This window comes from Ambystoma mexicanum, chromosome 1q (assembly GCF_040938575.1).
Source record: "Ambystoma mexicanum isolate Mex_15411 chromosome 1q, UKY_AmexF1_1, whole genome shotgun sequence".
NCBI lineage: Eukaryota > Metazoa > Chordata > Amphibia > Caudata > Ambystomatidae > Ambystoma > Ambystoma mexicanum.
In genome coordinates this window covers 1,019,502,964-1,019,525,695 of record NC_090922.1, presented here as the reverse complement: position 1 = coordinate 1,019,525,695, position 22,732 = coordinate 1,019,502,964, and the positions used below count along the sequence as shown (strand labels likewise).

The window sequence follows — 22,732 nt, the reverse complement described above, 5'->3', positions numbered from 1 at the left end:
CAGGCTCACCTTAGGCGAACAGGTTGCGCAGCACTGCTTGGCCAACCCTGGACTCCTCCCTGGAGTCCCGATCGACGCAGTAAAATCTTGTTAAGGTGTGCTTCGACCACCACGTCGCAGCCCTGCAGATGTCCAGCAGGGGCACACCAGACAGGAACGCTGTGGTAGCAGCGATCGCTCTGGTCGAATGGGCTCTCGGACGGCCGGGCAGTGGTCGGTTTGCCAACCGGTGACAGTGCATGATGCAGCCGGAGAGCCATCTGGAAATGGAAGTCTTCGAGAGAGCCTTCCCTTGATTCACAGTCCCAAAGTTCACAAACAGCTGTGACGTCTTCCGAAAACTCTTTGTGCGGTCCACGTAGAACTTCAGCGCTCTAGCTACATCCAGCGCTCTAGCTACATCCAGCGAGTGCAAAGTCCTCTCGGCCGGTGACGGGAAGAAAACTGGCAACACCAAGGGCTCGTTGAGGTGGAAGTCCAACGGAATGGTTCCCCTGTAGGCGCAGCCGCGCCGCCACCGGTGCGAGGCACTTGGTGAACACCCTGGGTGCCGACTTCAATCCGAACGGGAGGGCCTTGAACTGGTAGTGCCGCCCTTGGACCATGAACCTGAGGAACTTCCGGTGTCTTTTTAGAATGGGGATGTGGAAGTACGCATCCTCCAAGTCCAACGAAGACAGGAAATCGTCCTCCTCCAGCTGTCCCAGCACGTGCTGGAGGGTGACCATACAGAACTTCCGTGCCTTGATGTACTTGTTCAGTCGTCGTAGGTCCAGGATGGGGCGCCATCCTCCTGTCTTCTTTTTTACGAGGAAGTACCTTGAGTAAGCTCTGGAGCCCCGAAGCCTCTTTGGGATGAGCTCGATGGCACCCTTCTTGAGCATCACCCTTACTTACAACAGTAGTTGAGGGACATGATTTTCCTTCCTGGTCACGGGTGACGGGTGGAACGCGAGGGCACTTCTTCTGAAACTCGAGGGCGTGCCCTTGGGCCAGGGCGTCCAGCACCCAATGGTTGGTGGAGATGGACTCCCACACGCTGACGAACCTCGCCAGCCGGCTTCCCACCGGGGTACTTCGGCGGGGGCCCGACCCCACGGTCGGTTCAATCTTGTTTGGAGGCCACCTTGCCTCCTTGACCTCCCTGTCGACGACGACGGGAACCACTTGACTTGCCGCATCCGCTGTAGGCTTCATGGGACGAAGATCTTGCCGCTTGGCGGTACGTGGAGGAGCCACTGCCGGATCCCTTGGAGGCACCTTGTCTGCCTCCGGAGCTCCGAAAGGACGGCCGTCGTCGTTGGAGCACTCCCAGTGCCCGGGCAGTCTCTGTGTCTGTCTTGATGGCCTGAAGGGACTCATCAACCACCTTCCCAAACAGGTTGTTCCTGTCGAAGGGCATGTCCAAAACCTTGGTTTGTACGTCCTGGTGGAAATCCGTGGCCTTGAGCCATCCTCGTCGTCTCAAGCAAACGCTGTTGCCCAACTGACGGAAACCGGTGTCGGCGATGTCAGTTGCCACCATGATGGTGTGGTCTGAAGCAATCTCACCCTCCTGTAGGATTTCAAGGGCCTCAGCCCTTTTGGCGTCCGGAAGGAAGTCCAACAGAGGGGCGATTTTGAACCACAACTCCCTGTCGTAGCGGGCTACGATAGCCAGGGCGTTGGCCTCCTTGATAGTCGTCGCTGCGGATGAGATGATCTGCCGTCCCATCGTGTCCAACTTCCTGCCCTCGCCGTCCGGTGGGGAAGTTGATGTCGAGGCCGATGCCCCCCCAGCTTTCTTCTTTGCCGCCGCCGAGACGACCTAATCCGGGGTAGGTTGCGCCCGAAGGCACAAGGGGGCAGCGTAGGGGACCCGGTACTTCTTCTCGTACCGGTCCCTCTTTGCCGGCGCCGTGGCAGGGTTCTTGAGGAGGGCGAGCCCCTCATCCCAGATGTCATCAAGAAGCGGTACAGCGAGGACCGTCTTCCTTTTAGCCTTGCGCCGTTGTTAAAGGAACCCTTCCTTCTTCTCCTCCGGGCAGAGCTGGAAGAGCTTGGATGCCCTGGAAATCATGGCATGAAAGGATCCAATCCTGCCCGAGCAGGGAGCGACGGGGGACACGTCCCGTCATCGCCTCCGTCGTCATCTGTACCTGTCGTAGCCGTGTCCGTTATCATCCCCGTGGGTAGTAGACCGGGGGGGGGGAAGGCAGAGCAGGCCGCATAGGTGGGAAAGGTGGCGTAGGATGCGTCGTCCTCCTCCTCTTATGCGGTGGACTTTCCGAAGGTCCTAGCTCCGGTTCCCCCGTCGGGTCTGGCTCAGGTACCTCCGTCGGGGGGAGGGGCAATCTTGTCCTCATCTCCGAACATAAGGACTGAATCGCTGACAGATTGGCCGCCGAAGCGTCCTGCGGTGCCGGAAACGACAGGCGTGAGGGCTCTTGATGAGCCTTGTCGGCGACACCGTCGCTCTCGTCGTCGCCCTCGTCGGGATCCCTCCCAATGGGCTGGGCCTCTTCCACGACTTTGATGAGCTCTTCTTCAGAGGTCGTGTCCGTATCCACGATGGCCACCAGCCCCTCCCCCACCTTTTCCAACGAGGACTTTGTAGGGGGTCTTCTCAATGGGCCTGAAAGACGACTCCCTCCACGGTGGCAGGGAGACTCTGGGTCCTGAGGGCGCCTCCACTGGTGTAGCCTCCACAGGCTGAGCCAGGGCTGCGGCGACATCCTCAATTGAGGTCTTAGCAGGGTGAATAAAGGCCATCGTCACCTTCTGGACGCCAGGGGCCTTCACCTTGGGGGGGGGGGGCGGGTCCAAGCCTTGCTCCCCCTCTGCCGGAATCTTCGAGATCGACCAGGGCCTCTCCAGAAGCTTCGCCGGGTTCTCGGACTTCCTCTTACCCGAACCAGCGCGTTAGCTCGTGGTTGATGGCACCGGGGAGGATGCGCCCTGCCTGGCAGCCAAGGAGCCCGACCATTCGGCGCTGCCGATGCCCGCAGACTCGCGGTGCTTAGCCTTTTGTTGGGCCCCCGTCGCCGCGGCACCCTCACAGGACTTAGAAGACCGCTCGGACTTCTTTTTCTTCTTCTCGCCTGACGGGTTCTTCCCTTCCAGCCAGTTGGCGAGACGGAGGTGGCGATCCTTCATGGTCCACCCCGACATGTTCCCACAAAACGCACAGTCCTTCTCCATGTGCCTCTTGTCCTCATGGAGACAGTAGAGGCATAACTAATGCTCGTCCTCCATGAAAACATTCTGAAGCTGGCATCCAGGGCAGGTCCTGAACAGCTTCCCGGGCGTCGAGCTTCCTTTCTCCTGGGCCATGTCCGGGGTAGGCCTCGGAACTTCTGGAATCCTCCAAAAGCGTAACTCGATGAAATCTTCACCCTTGAGGGGCGTACAAAACTCTGAAACGGATCCCTGTTGATCGGATGTAGAAACGGTGGAGCTTGAGGCTCTATTTAACCGAAAAAAGAGAAAAATCTCCTGAAAAGGTGCGAAAATGCAGCAAAAGCTTGAGAGTTACAGCACGAGGACTCCCAACACTTGAACGTGCGGTAAAAATCTGAGGATGGCTGCCGGAGGCGGGGCTTAGGGAGAGGGCAGTCATTGGCTGGGGGCAGTATGACCCAGAGACCAGTGATTGGTTACTACTAAGACAGACAGATCAGAAACGAAACCGATCCTGATTTATTCTATTAGTGTTTTATTTATAAACACTTTCTATTTTTAGCAAGTGAGCAAGTGTTTTCATAGTATGCTTTTTTAATGTAAATTATCTGATACTGTATGTTGGATTTACATTGAACATACTTTTTCCAACCTCTCTTCTAGTTGCCCGATGATGCAGACAGACAGCAACACAAATGAGAGATGCTGCTTGCCAAACAGTTTTCACCATGGAGGAACTATTAATTGAGGCGCGGCGTGTTCAGACTCGAGATGCCTTTGCCCAATGGCCAGAAATTGAATTTAATGTGACCGGCAAAGCCAGCAAAGTGTTTTTGGACCATTGCTACAATGCAACTGCTCCACCAGATGAAGAGGAAAATGAAACTGAATGTATTGAAGATACTTTTTAATTAGTCGCAGACCACTTGACACAGTCGACACCCGCCAAAAAGGTGCCACCCAAAAACCAGTCGACATTGATGTTTTCTCTGATTCACGTTCAAGTAACAGATGTTGAAATGAAGCATCAAGACAATTAACCGACGAACTAGACAAATATCTCAACTATATTATGTCCCGTTTGGCTGATATGTCCACAACAGTTCAGTCAGAAACAACATTAATGCAGGATTACAGTCTAATAAAGGAGGCCAAATACATAGTATTCGACAGTAGCTTGATGGAATTATTTGCGCCTGTTTAACAAATGGGGATTTGCGGGCAGAATGGCATACAAATCCCCGTTTTCGGCGCAAATAATTCCATGAATCAGCCCTTTAGTCTTTTGCTATAAAATTGAGGAAGTTATGCACGTTTGAATGAGAGGAGTTTTTACAAAAATAGATCGGAGAAAAGCAAAAAATTGGTTTTAAAATGACAGGTTGGTTTTACTTAAACTAGATTAATGACTAAGAAAAAGAGAATGCCACTGTGCATCTCCACAGCTACGCACGGCCGCTTATAACCCTTCACGTGGCGGATACTCTTTTTCTTTATGGGAATTACTTTACTTAATCCAAATCACTAATGACTTATGTTCAAGAAAAACAAAAATGAGAATATCGGCGCTAACACTAAGAATCACAGACCGAGTTGCAAGAATGATTCCGAAACTATTATAGGTTCTTAAGTTAAAGATAGGATGGGTGATAGATTGGGATAGGACAAGGCAATATTTGTTATGGTTTACTACGATTCCTATTGATACTTCCAGTCCACTTTAATTTTAAGATTGGCCCGTCAAGGGCTCTGGTCATCACAGATCGTTCTACAGGCAGCAGGGCACTTCTGGCAGGATAGGTCAGCTGGGCGGTTCTAGTCAATTAAACTGGCACCTCAGACTGTACTGCATTGGATTGCCCCATCTGACTGCTGCACACTGTAGATCAGTGGGATGGCGAGTTTCAGCAGGCAAGCATTAATGGTAGCACGCCAGAGTGGATCAAATGGTTTCCCTTTGGTTTTGGTATAGTTTCAGGATTTGGGCCCAGCTGAAAAAGAGTTCAGCAATGCTGCGGCCTGGCATTTCAAAGAAATCTGGATCAGGAACAAGATGAATGATTCAGGAACCGGGCGCCACGCGGAATTCAGGATGGAATCAGGAATCAGTCTGTCTCTTGTGTATTGTGAGGTTTCCTTATTTATCTTGCCAAATGACCTCACTCATTGTATGGTAGGGGCAGACTTACAACCCACACTCACAAGGCTATGATTGGTCAAAGGCACAATTTCCACCTTGCTTTTTGCTGGTAGGATGACAGAAAGACCGTCATGTTTTATATATATGATATGATCTGGGAACCTCACATTGTTATTGGGACCAAATTTATATTTTCCCACAAATACACATTTATATACTCATGCCCTCTAATAACATCAGACACATCAAGTACATATTTCATGGGTTACCTTTACATCCAACTCCCAAGTCAGTGGGATCTGGTGTTGTCTTTCTATTGAATTTTAGCAATTTCAATCATAAAGGTTTGGCCTAACAATTCCTAATTCGGTAGATATATGTGCAATCACACCTAGAACATGGGTCAACAATATTAGTTTTGCAGCATTAAAAGTTTCTGCGCAATTATTCTTTTTGCATAACTTCAGATCCTTACGCAGTAAGAAATCCTAACAAGTCTTCACATGTCTATCATAAATTCAGATTTCAATGTATTTACTTTTCTTTCCTTTACTTATATTTGCTACCAAGTTACAGGTCATGAAGTTCAATGTCAAAATAAGTAATTTAAATCAAAAATCACAAGTCAGTTTTTTTTTCTTTCCTTCCCAAGTGGAGCAAATGGCCAGTCCTTTGAAGTTCACCGAGAAGCCTTGCCCAGCATCCTGCCCCTCCCCTTGAAGGATGAGTGTCCAAGCCTTCTACCGTCTCTGCCTGGGGCAAAGAGGAATGTCTAATGAGGTCCTTTGTTCGGAGTATGTGAGGCCTCCCCACAGCAATTAGGCCTTCCTGCCAGCAGTGAAGTGCCAACCTTTCCCAGGCTGAGGAAGAATTGTTTTTTTTTTAAATAGTTAATTAACTCAAAACTGGGTTACTTTAAGTTTCACCTACATCTTTCATTAAAACATAAAATGAACACAGTTTATAGGTGGATTTTTACATTAGCAATCCTTTGACAGTTCTTAAAGAATTAGGCCTTTCAACAAAAACATGCTTTCAAAATAGGCGGTTTTGCACTTCATGGAAAAACACATTAAAGTGAGTTCTTTTAAATCCGATTTTCCTATGCAGCACATGTACATTTGATTAATCATTCGTTCTTCCCTTGAGTGCTGGGATGTCCAATCTGGATACATGTATCCAGCCTTTGTTTGGAGTTTCTGGCTGCACAGCGGATTCTGTTACATCTTGCAATTTTAGCCGTGTTTTTCCCGTGGAAATGAAAACAGAAGTTCCTAGTTTGCCTTTTTCCTAATATACAATTTAGAGAGCTTTCAGTCAATGAGGCCCGGTTCCTCTGAGCCACACTGGATGATCCTGGCATTTCAGTACTCTTTTAATCTCAATGGTTCAATGGATCTAGCGGCAAAAACAGCACTTTTGAAGGTGGCAAGGTTAACATTTTTGGTTTTAGCACAATTCTGATGCTTTGCTCCACGTTGAATGTGGCAGAGCCCACTGGCATGCTCCTGCAGTGAGAACTCTGTTTTTCACCCCCCTTGACTGTGTGTGGCGAGGTGTGCAAGCAATTCTGCTGTGACCCAACGCAGTGAGATTTTGGCGCGCACAGGAGTCAGCACATCCATTTTGGGCTGTTTCTTTCCCCATTTGGAAAGTGATGCAGTGGGGCACATTGGATTGGGTCAAAATATTCCACAGAAGAGAGTGGAATAAGGGCAAAGGCAAGACAAAAAAGGCTATGTATTTCTAAGGGGTAGGGATTATACTCACAGTCCACTTTATAGTTTTGGGATTTTTGGACAGTCAATAGGTTCTGATCACCACACGGCTGGCGCGCCTGGCCAAAGACAGCTGGGCAAAATACAGCTGAGCAAGGTCTGGTTACCGGGTAGCGAACAGCTGGGCAATTCGGGTCACTGGATGGTAATTCCCCTGGCAAAGGACAGCTGAATGGCAGGATTGCAGTGGGCATGCAGGTAGTGGGCAGCATGCCAGCCTGATTTTGGGGTGCAAAAAGGTACCACAGCTTTCCCCTTTTTGTTAACGGGAGATTAGTGGGTTTGTTCTGGATCAATGGCCTTGCTGGGAATAGGATCAGCAATGCTTAGGCCTTGTAGTTGGAATCAGCAAGATGGCTGGAGCAGATCAGGAACTTCAGGAAGAGTGTCAGTCTAGAGTCTTGTCAGGGACTCTTATTTATAACGCATAGTGACATCGAAGTATATGGCTGGGCAGGCTTAACTAAGCACACCTCAGACAGACAGGACTGATCAGGGGTGCTAGTCCCCGCCTCGCTCTCAACTGGTTGGATTTCTGATCTCTGATATGGTTCAGTGAGTCGAAGTAAGTTTCACGTAATGCACAAGGGAAGACTCTGCCTGCGCTCCCTGGACACCAACCGGCACAAACCGGCACCTCCCGCAATGTGCTGACGCCCCGCCCTATGGATGCTGGATAGTTTAATTAAAGTACTACAGAACAGGCTACCTAAGAACGTCTAGTGCAGTGCTCCAATTGAAAAGGGAAAGCCAAAAATGAAGCGCAGGCTCTGTCCTGGATACTTTCAGTGTAACACGGCAAGGAATCAGGGTTTCAATTTAGGTCAACCACATAAATTCAAATGCAGACAGTTATACAAGCAGACTTGTCGCGAGTATGTCTAGATCGTTTTTTAAACAATTCTGGGCAGTAGTGTGGGGGCTGTATAGGCGGTTTAGCCACTACTGATACCTTTACTTCTGCAGAGCTGTAGTAATTTCGTAATGGTCACACAGAAAAGCACACAGTGAATAGAAACATAACAGAGCCGACTACTTTACTTGTGTTCCAATGACCAAATGAAAGGTACTCACTGCATCAAAGAGAAGTTGTTTGTTATGGATTGGGTGCCTTATTTAACCAAACTACAGTGCAGCACAGAACTAGAAAATCACTTTAAACTTTTAAAAGTAACAAACTCTTTCCCAACGTACAAAGTTGCACTTGCTTCCAATCAATGACCAGGAACTTTAACATAGGTTTTACTAGAACATGGAAGAAACCTCCATCTTAAGTTCACCTGTGAGAGTGACCGACAAATACATTTTCTTGACCTCATGATAAAAAATCTAAATCACACAAGGGCGTCCTACGGGCAAGTGTGTACAAAAATCAAACAGATTGCAACTCTCTGCTGCAGTTTGATAGCGATCACCCAGGGCATTAAGAGATAACTTGCCTTTTGGGCAATTTCTGCTGTATTCCTAGGGAGGTGACACTGAAACAGCGAGAGCGGACACCTCAGAGTGAGGAGATGACAGCAGTTTTCAGCTATTCCCCCTGATAGAACATTCTCAAAAGGGAGACACTGAAACACTGGCTGGTTTTTAATACCAGCAACATTACTTGCAACGGACCACGCAAAGACAAAGCAACCATGATAGACTGGTGCCTACAATGCCAGATAGAAACAAGCCGTTATAATACACAGAAGGGCAAAGGACATTATGGAACCTTGATCAACCCACCGGACGTACACCATGCGGCTAATGCACGGCTTGTGCTCAGACCTGTAAAAGCACCACGATCGACATTAGGTGGAAAGTACCCCAGAATGCAGATGACACTGACAAACTGCAACACGAAAGGGGCGATATACTTGATCACCTGCCCATGCTTCCTAAAAACATATCGGTATGATGGAACAGGCTGCGAGAAAGAGAATAACAGAACACAAGTCCTACATCAGAATGAGGCGCCAGGGCGCCCTGCTAGTCAAGCACTTTACAACACTTGACCATCTGGCAGATGTCCTTAGACAGTCCTGGAGAAGCTCAGACCACTCTGGAGGGCCAGTGATCGCTCAAAAGTGTTATTCAAAAGTGTTATTAAAAAAAGAACAGATATTCTGACCAGGCACACACCTGACAGACATGAACGAAGAAATAGAATGGCACGCTCTGGCAGTGGGCAGTAAATGGTCTTCAACAAATACAAGTGGTGTAAGCCCCTTTTTAAATTCCAAACAGAGAGAAAATTATCTACACAGCAAATAGCCCAGTGGTGACAGGGTTCCTTTGGGTTCCTCAGTAATGCGGCATCTTATCTGAATGCGAGGATCATGCAGCTATGCGCAGATGCATGATGGCAAGCAAGTTGGTGAACAGATATGACCCCAATGGAAAGCAATATGATGAAAAATGGAGAAGACCACTAGGACTAACTGGCACAACTCAAGCATCCAGCCTTCTGTGACTTTAAAGCACAGCAACACTGCTGATCTGCTATAAGGAACTTAACTAGACAATATTAACAGTCACCTGCACACCGTGGGCATACCAGCCCTCCCTGGGCACTGTTGCACAATATCAGCCCAGTGACAGCACAGTGGCCCACTAAGGGCACTTGAATATAGATATGAGCAAGCACGATGAACAGCTTGAGTCTCCCATTAGTCATCATGATATTGGGGAACGCACACAATTTTTGCACAATATAGTTGCTGTCTAGTGCCTTCTAAAAAAATGTTTTTTTAAAAAAAGCTATTCTTATATACATGACAAACATTCCCACTACCAAACATACATGGGAATATCCAGTTGGCGCTAATTATACACTCACCACACACATACATTGCTGCCAGTAAGACATGCTCATAATAGTTATAGGCAGACTGTGTGGAAAGTACAACGATGCAAAGAAGGTGCTTGCAATAGGGGACCTGGAGGACCCACTCGGCGCAGGCATACAGGACCACCTAAGCCTTTTCCAATATTTCCTATACATCTTGGTCAGATGTATAGTATAGCAAACAGACGGCATTGTGTCAACCACCTATGTAACATAGATAATACCCTCCGTATAGTGGCTGAGCACTGTACATCCAGTATGATCCAGTTTGGGTACATGCTGGCAATAATACGAAAGCCGCAGGTAAAATAAAATATATGCCCACACCACGTATATAGCAACATGTGGGCTGAGCGCTGCATGTCTAGACTACAAGGACATGCTGTCTACATCATAAAACGCAGTATCAAGATGGCACGGTGAAAGAGAAATAATAAGTTATACATTGCCAAGCATTTAATTTGGTCACCTGACCCAGATATGAGTGTAGTCAGGCGGAGAGCAACAAAGGTGTTCCCTTGCCACACGCTCTCATTCAAGAAACATGAAAAACGCAGAGATGAACGAACATGAGCCTGCGTGCCTGAAAAGCTGCATAAGAATTGCACAACCTATAGGTATTTGCCATAAACTGAAACTGGGCCAATATAGTATGCCACACTAGTGGGGCAATACATAGATCAGGGGAGAGACGGGCTACTGAGACTAATAGGAGTACTCTATGTATCACCCATTGCTAGTTGGCTTCCCCAGGTACGGAGAGGCACTGCACCAGCATTCAAATGTAGTATCCCACAAGTGAAGACCACAATCAGCCCTTGTGATTTTACAGGTAAGTGTTTAATTATGAGCCTGTGTTAGAATGTTTTAAAAGAAAATAATAAAGTCGCACAGATGGGATATTGTGAATGTAATGAGAAGTGCAGGAGTCACTCAGCCACTGAACAAGATGTCCACTGTCTTGTTTCCAGGTTACTTAATTCATGCCTGGTTGCCACCTCTGAAGGAAGGAAATTGGCCCCTAAAAAAGTATTACCCTTGCTGCTGATGGTCCTGAAGAAAAGCGAGTCCCCACATGTCATTGAAACCGGTTGACCAACTTCGTGTATATCCTTTTCAACTTGTGTTAGAGGGATAAACCCTCTTTTACTCCTATTTATACTTACATTTTTTAATAATGCTGTGAAGAACATGCACGGTTAGGGGAATGATCGCAGGTGGCTATTGGCCAATTAATCAATTTAAGGAAAAATCTCATGGACGCATATTTGAGGGTGTTGGAATAAAGAATAAACTTCCCCTTTAAATGCCAGGTGGATGGGTCCTGCAACATCCCAAAGTGAGTCCTGTAACAAAGGTGGACTGAGACATTCCAAGAAGCCTGTATTCTTCTGACAGGTGGCTAAGCCAATCAGTTTGAGTTTAGTGGAGGGATAATTCTCCCGCTATGCCTATTAGGCAGGCGGCGCCTCACCATTGCCTAGGGTCAGTATGGGCACCCAGGACAGTTTAGTTTTTATTAGAGGGACAGCAACAGTTTTAGAAAAAGGTTTTGGGATTAAGTCTTAGCCAAAAAATGTGTTTGGTGCTCTTTGGGGTCACCCTTGTTTGTTGTAAATCATGTGATTGTGGTGACTAAGAGGTTACTCACATACAGAATAGGTTCCCTGTTTAGGTTTACCAGAACATGCACCATTAAGAAGCTGATTTAGACAGAGGCCCCTTTAACTATTGGAAAATCGCTACTAGAGAAGTAAAGCACTCTCCAGCAAGATCCAAAAGAGGCTCTCATGACTTATATCAGCAACCTTTCAGATATTTATGTTTGCAAGCAAGAGTACCATTGTGATCACATTCTTATTGAAAATAGAAATTGAAATTGTCAAAAGCAGCATTTGTGGAAAAATGGTTAATAAAGCAATCCATAAAGGTATTATTGAAAACAAAATGCAACACAAGCTTCATTATCAGATTGTGGTTATTTTACAGAAAAAAGAACTAGCTAATAAGCTAACATTCTTCATTCAGAAATAAAATGGAAACATACATATTTATTTGTTGTAGGTCTTTGAAAGAAAATATCTCTTGCAGCGCAATCAGCTGACCTTCCCACATCTTCTAAAAATCTATAATCTGAAATAATTAAGAATGAATGAATGAAAGGCACCACAAAGGCAAACCAATACTATTACTTAAATGAGAGTATGAAGATGTACTTGCCACTGAGAAGATTGATGTCATTAAATTGGCTTGTAGCAACAAAAGCAACCTTGTCCCGGATCCCACTGCACTGCAGTTCCGTTTTGTGCTTTATGACGCAGGACAAACTTGAAAAAAATAAAACGATATATTAACAATATACATGTAGTTGTGTGCACCTAAACACACAAAATGAAGATCCTCGCAATTAGGGTTAAAAACTTTGTGAAGACGTGCAAATCCTCAGTTTGTCAGCATAGAATTAAAGTGTGGACCTTGGGAGTGAAGTTACAATTCAAGAAAACCAACAAGTCTGCTCTTATCTAAATGACTGAGGTTCTTTCAGCTTACACAGTTTGGTAGCCTATTTCTCCACTTCATCTTTTTGTTTTAGCAAGCTCAGCACTTCAAACTGTCTCTTCATTCATGTCATCCTTCCACGAGAGGTGAATTTCTCTGCTGACACCTAGATATTTCTCCCATTTTGACCTATCAAATTAAAGTTAGAAATATGGATTGACTAACTGCGCACCCTGGAGTTTTAAAAGAGGCAAACACCTATGTACATTAGTTTGCAGATGCCCCTGTAAGGAGTATGAAGTATGGAGCATCCCAATACCTTCTATGTACCTCTTCACTTACCCATTTTCTCCGCCCATCTTTACTTTTCCCATACTTCCCTCCTTTCTTCCATCATCTGCTTTTGTTACCCATTCCCATCCACTTCTATAAAACATCACCATCTACTATATCCTTCTCATTTTACTCCCCTCTCAGTCATCCTCTTATTCTCTCCTCAGCCTCCCTGCACTCACCCTCTCTTCTCCGCTAACTTCTATTTTGACATGCTTTACTCTGCTACCATTCCTCCTCTTAGCCATGTGCATACCTTTATGTAAGCCATACTGCCCTCTTTGTCCACCTTCTGTACTTCCCCATTCTGGCTTCGCTCATCCATAGAAACCCATGCTAACCTTTACCTCATTAATCGTTTGTTGGCTTACCCATATGCACCCCCCCCTCTTGGGTTCTGATTCTGTAATCCATTGTGGGTAAAACAGTTCATAAGTTTTATCCAAATGGAAACAAAAGTGGTGTAAGTGTAGTTTATTCTTTTGTGAAAGAACGACATAAGCGTTTTAAAGAAACATAATGTCATAATAGAAGAAGAGCTGCTGCTTAATACACAAACCAGAGAAGCCTCTACTTGGGACGGGGACATTCACAAAAACATAAGTTACTGCATGTCGACCTGGTGATCCTAGGTCAAATAATACCACCAGCTGAACACACGGATACTCCATGAACTCTTAGTCAAAGAGTCATTGGGATATGCAGTATGTTATCTTATATGTGCCACAAGTATCCAAGCAGGAGAAATTAAAATAGGCAAAGTTGAGACAGATTGTCAAGTAATCACTTTCGTGTATCAAGAGAATCGCATCTTGCAGAGTTGTCACTTTAATTGTGTGTCTCTTGTGAGAGGTCAGAAACGTGAGGCGAACAACTTTGTGAAGCTTTTTCAAAAAATGCCATTTTATTAAACACCTCACTATCCCTACTCTGACGAGGATTTCCATGCTTAAGTAAGGAAACATTAACAAAGGACAGCTGTCCCTCACACTTATACATACAGTAATTCAACAAGGTAATGCATGGCATTTCAAAGGCAACAAAAATAATAATATAGTCAGGTTCACAATATGACAGTCTCTCCTTATAATCTGGATGAATTCCCCTTCCCGTAATTCAAGCAGTCGTCTGCTCCACAGTTCCAACATGAAACAAGGAAATTATGGTTTGCCACAAAGTTCCACCACAGTTCTTTGTAGCGCCATCGTCTTGACAAAGTTACAACAAACAAGATGTTCAACAAAGAAACTCTTCCAATAGTAAGGATTCCTAGCCTTCCTCTCCACTTGTTACGTCTATATATATGCGGTATGCTAGTATACTTTGCAGTATACCCCCATACTACTAGTAATGTCTATAGTAACCGTTGTAATGATATACTTGTCTGTAACATGTGTTGCCTCAAGAATTGCATTGTCAAGATTTGTTTTTTTTTCCTCCAGGGAAAATTGTTTTCACTGTATGTAACCATTTACTCTTCAAATATGCGCCCAGATGCCCCAGGGCAACGTGCGCAATACAAATAAATAAATACTAAAAATACTAAGATTCAAGATCATCTTATTCACATGAGCAATACATATTTCCTTACTTCAACAGTAGCAACATAAATTGTCTGTACACTCTGTGCTGGGAGCTGTATTTGGACTTGGCAAAAATTGCTGCTGCTGCTTTAAGAAAAAGTATATCTGTCCCTTGGTGGTGCGGAGTCCCAAGGAGAGTCCAGTCACTCGCCAGTCAGACAACTCCAGTCGAGTGCCGGACAGAAGGACGGGGGCTCTGGGGGAAGATGGCGAGAAAACCATCAAAACGAGACAATGGAGACTGGAGGGAAGCGGAGAAACTGAGCGATGCTTGCAAAGTTCCCATCTAGCCTTTGAAGCATCTGCAGAGCCGGGAGAGGTTGTGGCAGCCGATCGCCCAACGGGTATGAGTCCCATAACTTTGATGGCGGCATATCCGGGAACTGTAAGAGGATTCAATTCAGCACTACAGCCAAGTTAACGCCTAGTCTAGAATACTGAATGAAAACCCTTATTGATATATCTTTAGGTCCAGTTCATGCGTTCTGGATGACTACCCTTGTATAACACCCCTCTCTTGGAATCCCCCTGACCCCACTGAGCCAAGAAGTAATTCTGTTTTGCAAGTTTAAAAGGTTTATTTGATAAATTAAAATATATATCACACTTTTTAATAAATTAATAATTGAATATCACACTTAATCTGATATGGTAAATATTAACAACGGAGAATCTGGCACTAGCACACTTCTTTAATCACTAATGAGTTGACATGAAATGGATAAGGTAGCACACTGGTAAATAGGAACAAAAGTATAATGTGGTAGAGGATGCTTTATGTAGGCTCAGGTGGATGCAATATTCAATGAATGCAGTACAGAAAATACGCAATATGATTTCAACCAAACAATGTAACCACTTTTCTCTGGCTACTCCCCTCCCCCCCTTGATGCAAGGCAAGGAAATGGAAGGAAAACACACAGTTCTCAGAAATGCAATCAACTGTAATTCAGTTCAATCCAGCAAGCTTAAACAGAAGTTTGAAAACACAGGCAAATGCTTTGATAGGTGCTAGCAATGAATGAGAAATATGCGGGAAACGCTCTTAATTCCCTTTTAGAGGTTCAGGATGAGTGGTATCTAGTTAATATTAGTCCAGGCTCACACTAGCAATGATGCAGGGATAGTTAGCAGGTTAAACGAATTTCTGGCAAATGGAATCAGGCAGCAGCAGTTTTTTTTACATGTGAAGAAATTGCAAATCGCGGCAAAATTCGCGGATGCGCCGAGCGCTATTACAAAGGAACCGCAAGGACTATCTCTACCGTTTTGGGGTCCTAGGAAAGCCTGGGATCTCAGCTTCCAAATGAAAGTTATTGCAAGTCTCTAGCCCAAACGGTTGCGGAGATATGAGTAATTTAGTAAAGGTCGTTTTTGGTTTTGTAAATTTTAAACGCACACTTTTTCAAAATGACAAATTTTACTAGAAATGACAGGTGACAGATAGGAGGCAGTTCTACTTAGGTTAAATAGATTGAATTAGATGAATTTAAACTAAGAGATGTGTTCTGAGTTTTGCTAAGTACTCACAAGAGATTTTGAACAGGAAAGCGACTTGGTCACGATCTTCAGTCTGGTCAGGTCTTTCCGGATTCTGCTCACAGCGCCTGGTCTGGTCTCGGCTAGGCACAGCACTGCTTTCTCTCTGGTCTGGTCTCTGCTAGGCACAGCACTGCTTTCTCTCTGGTCTGGGCTCTGCTAGGCACAGCACTGCTTTCTCTCTGGTCTGGTCTCTGCTCTGGATAGATTGAAGTCTCTAGTTTGGCTTTCTGGAGTTTGATGGAGGTAAGTATGGATTTTTCCGGCAGGGCTTCCAGCGGCAGATGAAATTGAATGTCTCTATGTGTCCTGACTCTCTGCTTTTATCTGTTTCTTGAGAATGGGTGTGTGTGTTGCATCACTAGACTTGCCCCTCTCATTCGTCATTGGTCAGGCTTCCATTCCTCCGCTTGATTGGCAAACTGAACTGTGAGTCAGATTGATGTCATTTTATGATCTCTTGAAACAACCTCCCTTATCATCTGTGCACCCAAATATATATATGATCAAAATCCATACTTCAGAGTTACACAGTTGTTTGAAATTACATATACATGGTGTGGCTGAATTTAGCCATGTCTATGTCCAAATCTGCTCATTCTCGGAGCTTGCATTCAAAGAGTGTACATAATTGACTTTTTAACTGCTTTTTCAATTTCCGACATGGACCCAACTTTACATACATGTGTGCAGGGGGTAGGGACATTAACTGATGAAGTTTCAGATTTTTAACATGCACACATTTAGAGTAATATCCACTTTTCCGCTAAAACCCCCCTGAACATACCACCGGTTCCTACCACGTCTTAAACTGTGGGCAGAAAAATCACAAGAATTATGGTATCATTTATAAAATTTTCACATGTCCGCACTATGAATTATCCCCCTTTTTATAAAACCATATCCTTGCTGCAGGGGTGTGTCTTTTCAGGTCACATGGTACAGAAACCAGTCTTTCCAGTTTCTGCCAAGCCAGCTTGCTTCTCACAGGCAGTGCCCCTCCCAGCTTCTCCAGGAGGAAGCCACTTTTTACGACGTCTGTAATAAAAACCTTTGCCTGAGTGGAGAGGGCTTTGTTCACTCTCTGGCAGAGCACAGGAAATTCAATTATCAGATAGATGGCATATCCTTAGTGTGGGCAGCAAAAGGAACATTGGCCTGGGAACATAGTTGTGACTCAAGTTTCACTCCTGATGGGATCCGTTGCTAGGCAAAATCAAGTTCCTTAAGCCAGACCTTCAGCTAACTTTTTGTTGCTTTTAAAATAACTTGTAATTTTACACATGCAGCTAGAATGCTGATTCTAAGTGCAAAACTATGACATTTCAACAGTTACGAAGGCATGTGACACCAAACATAGGTCACTCATTTAATTTAACATTTTCGATTTTGGTGGTTTTAAATCCAGTTGCAGTTAGGCTTAAGCTGCTGACTCCATAGCATTTTTGTTATAAGCATTGTTTTTGGGCTCTTCATTTCCCAGATTTTGTAGGCACACAAAACTCCATTCTACCAAATGTCTGCTGGTGTTCAGTGAATATTTTGCACATGTTGCAAGGTTTGAAATAGGCATTTTGCTTGCCTTCAGAAAAACACACAGTGGGTTTTAAAACGCCGGCTTTTGGATAGTGGTGAGTACTGGTACTGCACCCATTTTTGGGATTTTCTTGGATTAATGCATTCTAAACAGGAATGGTTCTTACATGGTAGTAAATCCTTGCTTAACATTGTTTTGATGGGGCTCCTTACAGTAAGATGGTTATGTGGAACCCCACAAAAAGGGTTGAATCTTTAAAGTGGTCCAATGAGTCACGATTTCAGCAACTTTTTGACATCAGTAAAAGTGGATTTTGTTAACAAAGACCTTTCTTTACCCTGGTGGGTGGCAAGTTAGGTAACCATTTTGGTGTGCGCACAACTGCGCAGCTTTCCTGGATTTCGGCGCACATGTGGGTTTTCCGCCATCTTGAATTTCCTAAGCCCACAGCACCAAATGTTGTAGCAGGATAGCTTAAACGTGGGTCAGGACACCCAACAAGTCCCCCCCACGCGACTGCACTTTGAATTTGAGTCGATGGGGAGTCGCGTGCACAAGGGTTTTGACCCATGCACCGGTCTGTCCGCATAATCTTCTTCCTCTTCTGTAGATGGCACAGTTCAGCATCTTCTTCTCCATCCGGTCAGATCGATCAGTTCTCCTCGCCGGTCCTGATGGGAAGATTGGGCGGTACCCCGGGCCCGTTGTGTCTTTGCTCCCGGTCTCCGGATCGTCCTTCTTGGTCATCCTTCATGGTTTCATCTCTCCTAGGATGATAAAGGAAGAGCGGCAATATCTACTCATAGACGATTTTTTTTTTCCACCACTGTTGAGATAGTGGGGCAGCATATGCATTTCATCGTAACGAAATATTACATTCTTATTTTGAAAAAAAAAAACAGCATCACTAGAGACAGTTTCATGTAAATCACAATATTTTAGAGACTAGATGTGGTAGGTTTTATGATTGGAACTGAATTAGTCTGATACAGTACCCGCTAGGATTCCAGAGGATTCCTCCAGTTGTTGCAGAGTGTGCCTGGGATGGCAACATTTCAACTGGTTTATGTGGACCCACTTGTCTTCCCCCTCTGCCGAACCACCTTTGGGGATGCGGATCTTGTAGGCCACAGGGGAGATCTTATCGACGATCTCAAAGGGTCCCTTCCATGTAGGCAAAAATTTGCGCTGCTTGGCCTGGTTCCTTTGGAAGTTGTATAGATAGACCCGGTCTCCCACCTGATATTCCTTCCTGGAAGTTTTCAGGTCATAATGGGTCTTCATGCTATCAGCTGATCTTTCTAGATTCCGCTGAGCATAAGCAAAAGCATGTTGGAGGTGTTTCCTTAAATTCTCTACATACTCATGAGTAGTGGAGGCATTTATCAGTGTCTGCTCTTGGGTCCTATAGAGCAAATGCTGCGGAAGCACCATCTTGCGCCCAGTCATCAACTCAAATGGTGACATTTTGGTTGCAGATGAAGGGGTAGATCTGATGGCCATTAGGACCAGAGGTAATCGGATATCCCAACTTGGCCCAGAATCTGCCACAAACTTCTTTAATATGCTCACAATTGTCCGGTTATATCTCTCTACTGCCCCAGAAGAAGCTGGTCTATAAGCAATATGCAGCTTTCTCTTGACCCCCAGTATCTCCCACATCTTTGTCATTACTTCACTGGTGAAGTGGCTACCTCTGTCTGACTCAATCCTTTGAGGTAGACCAAAACGGGAAAAGATGTGGTTAATCATCAAGGCAGCTGCAGTTTCTGCCTTGCAGTTTGGGGCTGGGAGACATTCCACCCACTTGGTAAACAAGCATGTCACAGTCAACATGTACTTATTCCCCCTAGCCGAGCGAATCACAGGGCCTACAAAGTCGATTTGTAAATCTGACCATGGCAGTGTCATTCCCCTCTTTTGTAAAGGCGCCCGGTGCGTGAGGGATGATGGCTGAAATTGTGCACACACAAGACACCCCTTCAAATATTGGTTGAGGTCCTGCCCCATGTGTGGCCAGTATGCAACCTCTCTTAAGATTTCCAATGTTGTGTGAAACCCCCTATGACCGGCGGTGGCCGCATCATGGGCGTGACTTAACATCAGGCTTCGGAATGAGGTAGGAACCACCCACTGGTCGTGGCCAGCTTTGGATTTCCTTACCAACAAACCGTCTTGGATTCGGAACATTTTTGGACATTTCATCAACACTCTTAGGTCCTCTTTCCCAATGTAATCGGTATCCGTCAGGGGAAAGTTCTCAGGGTCCTCAAGGTGCTGGTAAAATTTACCAATAATTGGATCCCCCTTCTGAGCAGTAATCAAATCAGCATCAGGGGTCTCCTTACTCCATTGTGCAATTGAAAGGTCGTTGTGAGCATTTGTCTGGGACCTAGTGATGGCAGTGACCTGGATTTCCCCCAACAGGGACTCAATCTCAATTAGATCCCCTTGGATGGCCCCGGTTTTGGCCAGCTGATCAGCTAAGTCATTTCCAGTTTTGTCTGGTCCCTCTACTTTGGAATGACCCTTGATCTTCTTCCAATAGATGGTCATCCCATTCGAGGTGACCAGATCATCAATGTTTTGGATCAACTTCCCATGTTTCAAGGGTTTGTTGTTAGCACATACCATGCCTCTGGTTTTCCAATTAACCAGGTGCTCCACGAACCCGTTCCGTACATAATCCGAATCTGTGATTATGACCAGTTCGTGGAGTTGATGCTGGATAGCAGTGAGGATGGCCTGATGCACAGCCATCAATTCTGCCACCTGACTACTTCGGGGACCAATTTTGTATCCAGCGGAGGGTTCTGGGGACTCATTCACCCATGCATTCCCTACGCCAGCCACCAGTTCTTTCTCCCCGTCGTTGTCAACATGGTAAGAGCATCCATCCACATAGACAGTGGGCATTCCCTCACACTTGTCTTCTTCAAAGACTTTGTGTGGGGAATTAAGGTATGCCTCCATGTTGTCCTTTATTTTTAGACTTTCGTCCTCGAGACAGTTTTCTCTGGCGCAATCATGCAAGTCAGCCAGACCTTGCGCGAGGGGACTCTTCTTGTTTTGGCCATATCTGACCTCCACAGGAAAGCCTTGCATTGACAGAATCCAGGAAGTAATTCGGGAATTACTCACATTTCCGGCCCGGATTCTGTCACTTTGGAGATATTGCAGAGGCTGGTGTGGAGTCTCCACTATGATGTGTTCCCCCTGGATAAACGGGCGGTAATTCTTCAATGCCCACACCGTTGCCAGGAGTGCCTTCTCACAATCGTTGAATTTCTCCTCCACAGAGGATAAAGTTTTGCTCGCATATGAGATTACTTTATTGACCTTGTCATGCTTTTGATATAATACTGCCGTCAAGCACGTATTAGAGAACCCCGTCTCCAGGAAGAACTCCTTGTTTCTGACAGGGTAAGCTAGGCAAGGCGCTTGTGAGAGGCTTCTTTTGAGTTGTCTTACTGCCTCGGATTGTTCTGGACCCCATTCCCACTTGACCCCCCCCTTCAGGAGATGAATCAGGGGTCTGGTGATCTCTGCGTAGCCCTCAATGAACTTTCTGCTGTAATTAGTCAGTCCAAGGAGGCTCCTTAGTTCCCGCAGAGTTGTGGGGTCTTTCAGTTTCTGAAGTGCTTCCACTTTCTTTTCCTGGGGACAGAAGCCCTGAGGAGTAATCTCATGGCCCAAGAAATTAACACGGGTTCTACACCACTGTGCTTTCTGAAAGGAAAGTTTTGCTCCGGCGGCCCTCAACTGTGTCAGAACATAACGGATCTCCGCTATATGTTCCCCCACAGATGAACTTTTAATGAGGACATCATCTACATAAGCCAGGTTACCCCTCGCACCCAGGTCGGGCATGGCCTTATGTAGGAAAATATTGAACTCATTACCGGAGTTAAGGTATCCGAAGGGAGTCCGGGTCCATGTGTACTGCTGGCCCCCAAAGGTAAAAGCCAGCTTGTATTGGTCCTCCCTACTGACAGGCACAGTCCAGTATCCATTGGTCAGGTCTATTGCAGTGAATACCTGTGACCCCTGGATCTGGGCCAGCCCTTGGTCAATGTAGGGAAGAGGCCATCGGGAAGTATGGACCCGTTTGTTGAGCTCCCTGAGGTCGGCGCAGAGTCTCCACTGGCCGTTTGGCTTCAATATTCCCAGCACCGGATTATTGAAGGTGCTGTGGACTGGACGGATTATTCCCCGGGACTCAAGGTTCTTAATTATTTCAGTAAGGGACTCCATTGATGCGAGAGGCAAGCGATATTGCTTCACAAACACTGGAGTCATGCCAGGGTCCGTGGGGATTGTTGTGGTGTGGATGTCGATGCGACCACAGTCATATGAGTCTACCGCAAAGAGATCTTGGAAATCCAAGAAAACTTGTTTCAACTTTTGCTTTTGTTCCAGAGTCACACAGGCATCAGCTAGGTTGACTCTCTCTTCCACCATCTGCCTGAAGCCTGGAAAGACTTCTGGTTTGGCTATTTCAGCGGCCTCCTCCAGCTGGGTGGAGAAGTCCCTGGTCAGAGTGCTGATTTGGACTGGAGGCTTCAGGTGGGAAAGGCAGTCCTCATGGACCTGGAAAATCACCTCATCCCTCCTGAAATCACAAGTCACATCTTCCTTACCATAGGGGCAGGAAGTGTACACCAGGAAGTTCCCCCCATGCCGGGTAAAAATCCTGTCTGGTGTTGTATTGTCCTCACTGTCACTGTCAAAACAGTCCTTGGGGATTGGTCCTAACAGTTCATTTACTAAGTCGATGGAAAAATGTCGGTCATCAACCGCCATTCCAATAATGGTGCCTGCGGCTAGAGTAATACTCTTTAAGTCGCTGTTATCCACCTCTATTAGAATGGTGTCATGTTCTATGTTGACTAATGGTGTTGGGTTTACCCCCAACCCTTGCTGTTGGAGAGAAGCATTTAGATGTATGTAAGCATCAGGGTTTTTCAAATGTTGTCCTCTTTTAACTTTCACTTCCAGGGAGAATTGTCGGGTCCTTTCTGGGATGGTGACTTCCTCTTTAATCTGAATTTCAACTGCATAAGGTAGCAATTGAGCTGACCTAAATGCTTTTTCTGGATCATCAAAGCCCATGGGATTATCCGCTAATCGGGACCAAGCTTTGAAGTTTATTAGGTCCAAACTAATGGCAAAGCGATTGAGAATGTCACTGCCTAAGTAAAAGGCGGCAGGGACGTCTCGCACGACCCAACAATTGTGGACTATGCTCTTGTTGCCAATGGAGATTTTGAGCATACACCTGCTTGGCAGGAGATGTTTGGAATTAGGTGCTTCCAGGTCCATTTCCCATTTGTC

At 45.8% G+C, this 22,732-nt stretch overlaps 1 protein-coding gene across 3 annotated transcripts in view; it reads right to left on the bottom strand.

Annotated features, from left to right (window-relative positions):
• The window catches only part of ZNHIT6 (zinc finger HIT-type containing 6), a 480,560-nt gene that overhangs the window by 385,450 nt on the left and 72,378 nt on the right, over positions 1-22,732 (bottom strand). For all 3 annotated transcript variants that reach the window (XM_069641693.1, XM_069641691.1, XM_069641690.1), the window contains exons 3-4: positions 12,128-12,234; positions 11,955-12,040 (exon numbers count right to left, since the gene is read on the bottom strand). In XM_069641693.1, the coding sequence (XP_069497794.1) occupies positions 11,955-12,040; positions 12,128-12,234 (193 nt within the window). The remainder of the gene's footprint in view (positions 1-11,954; positions 12,041-12,127; positions 12,235-22,732) is intronic.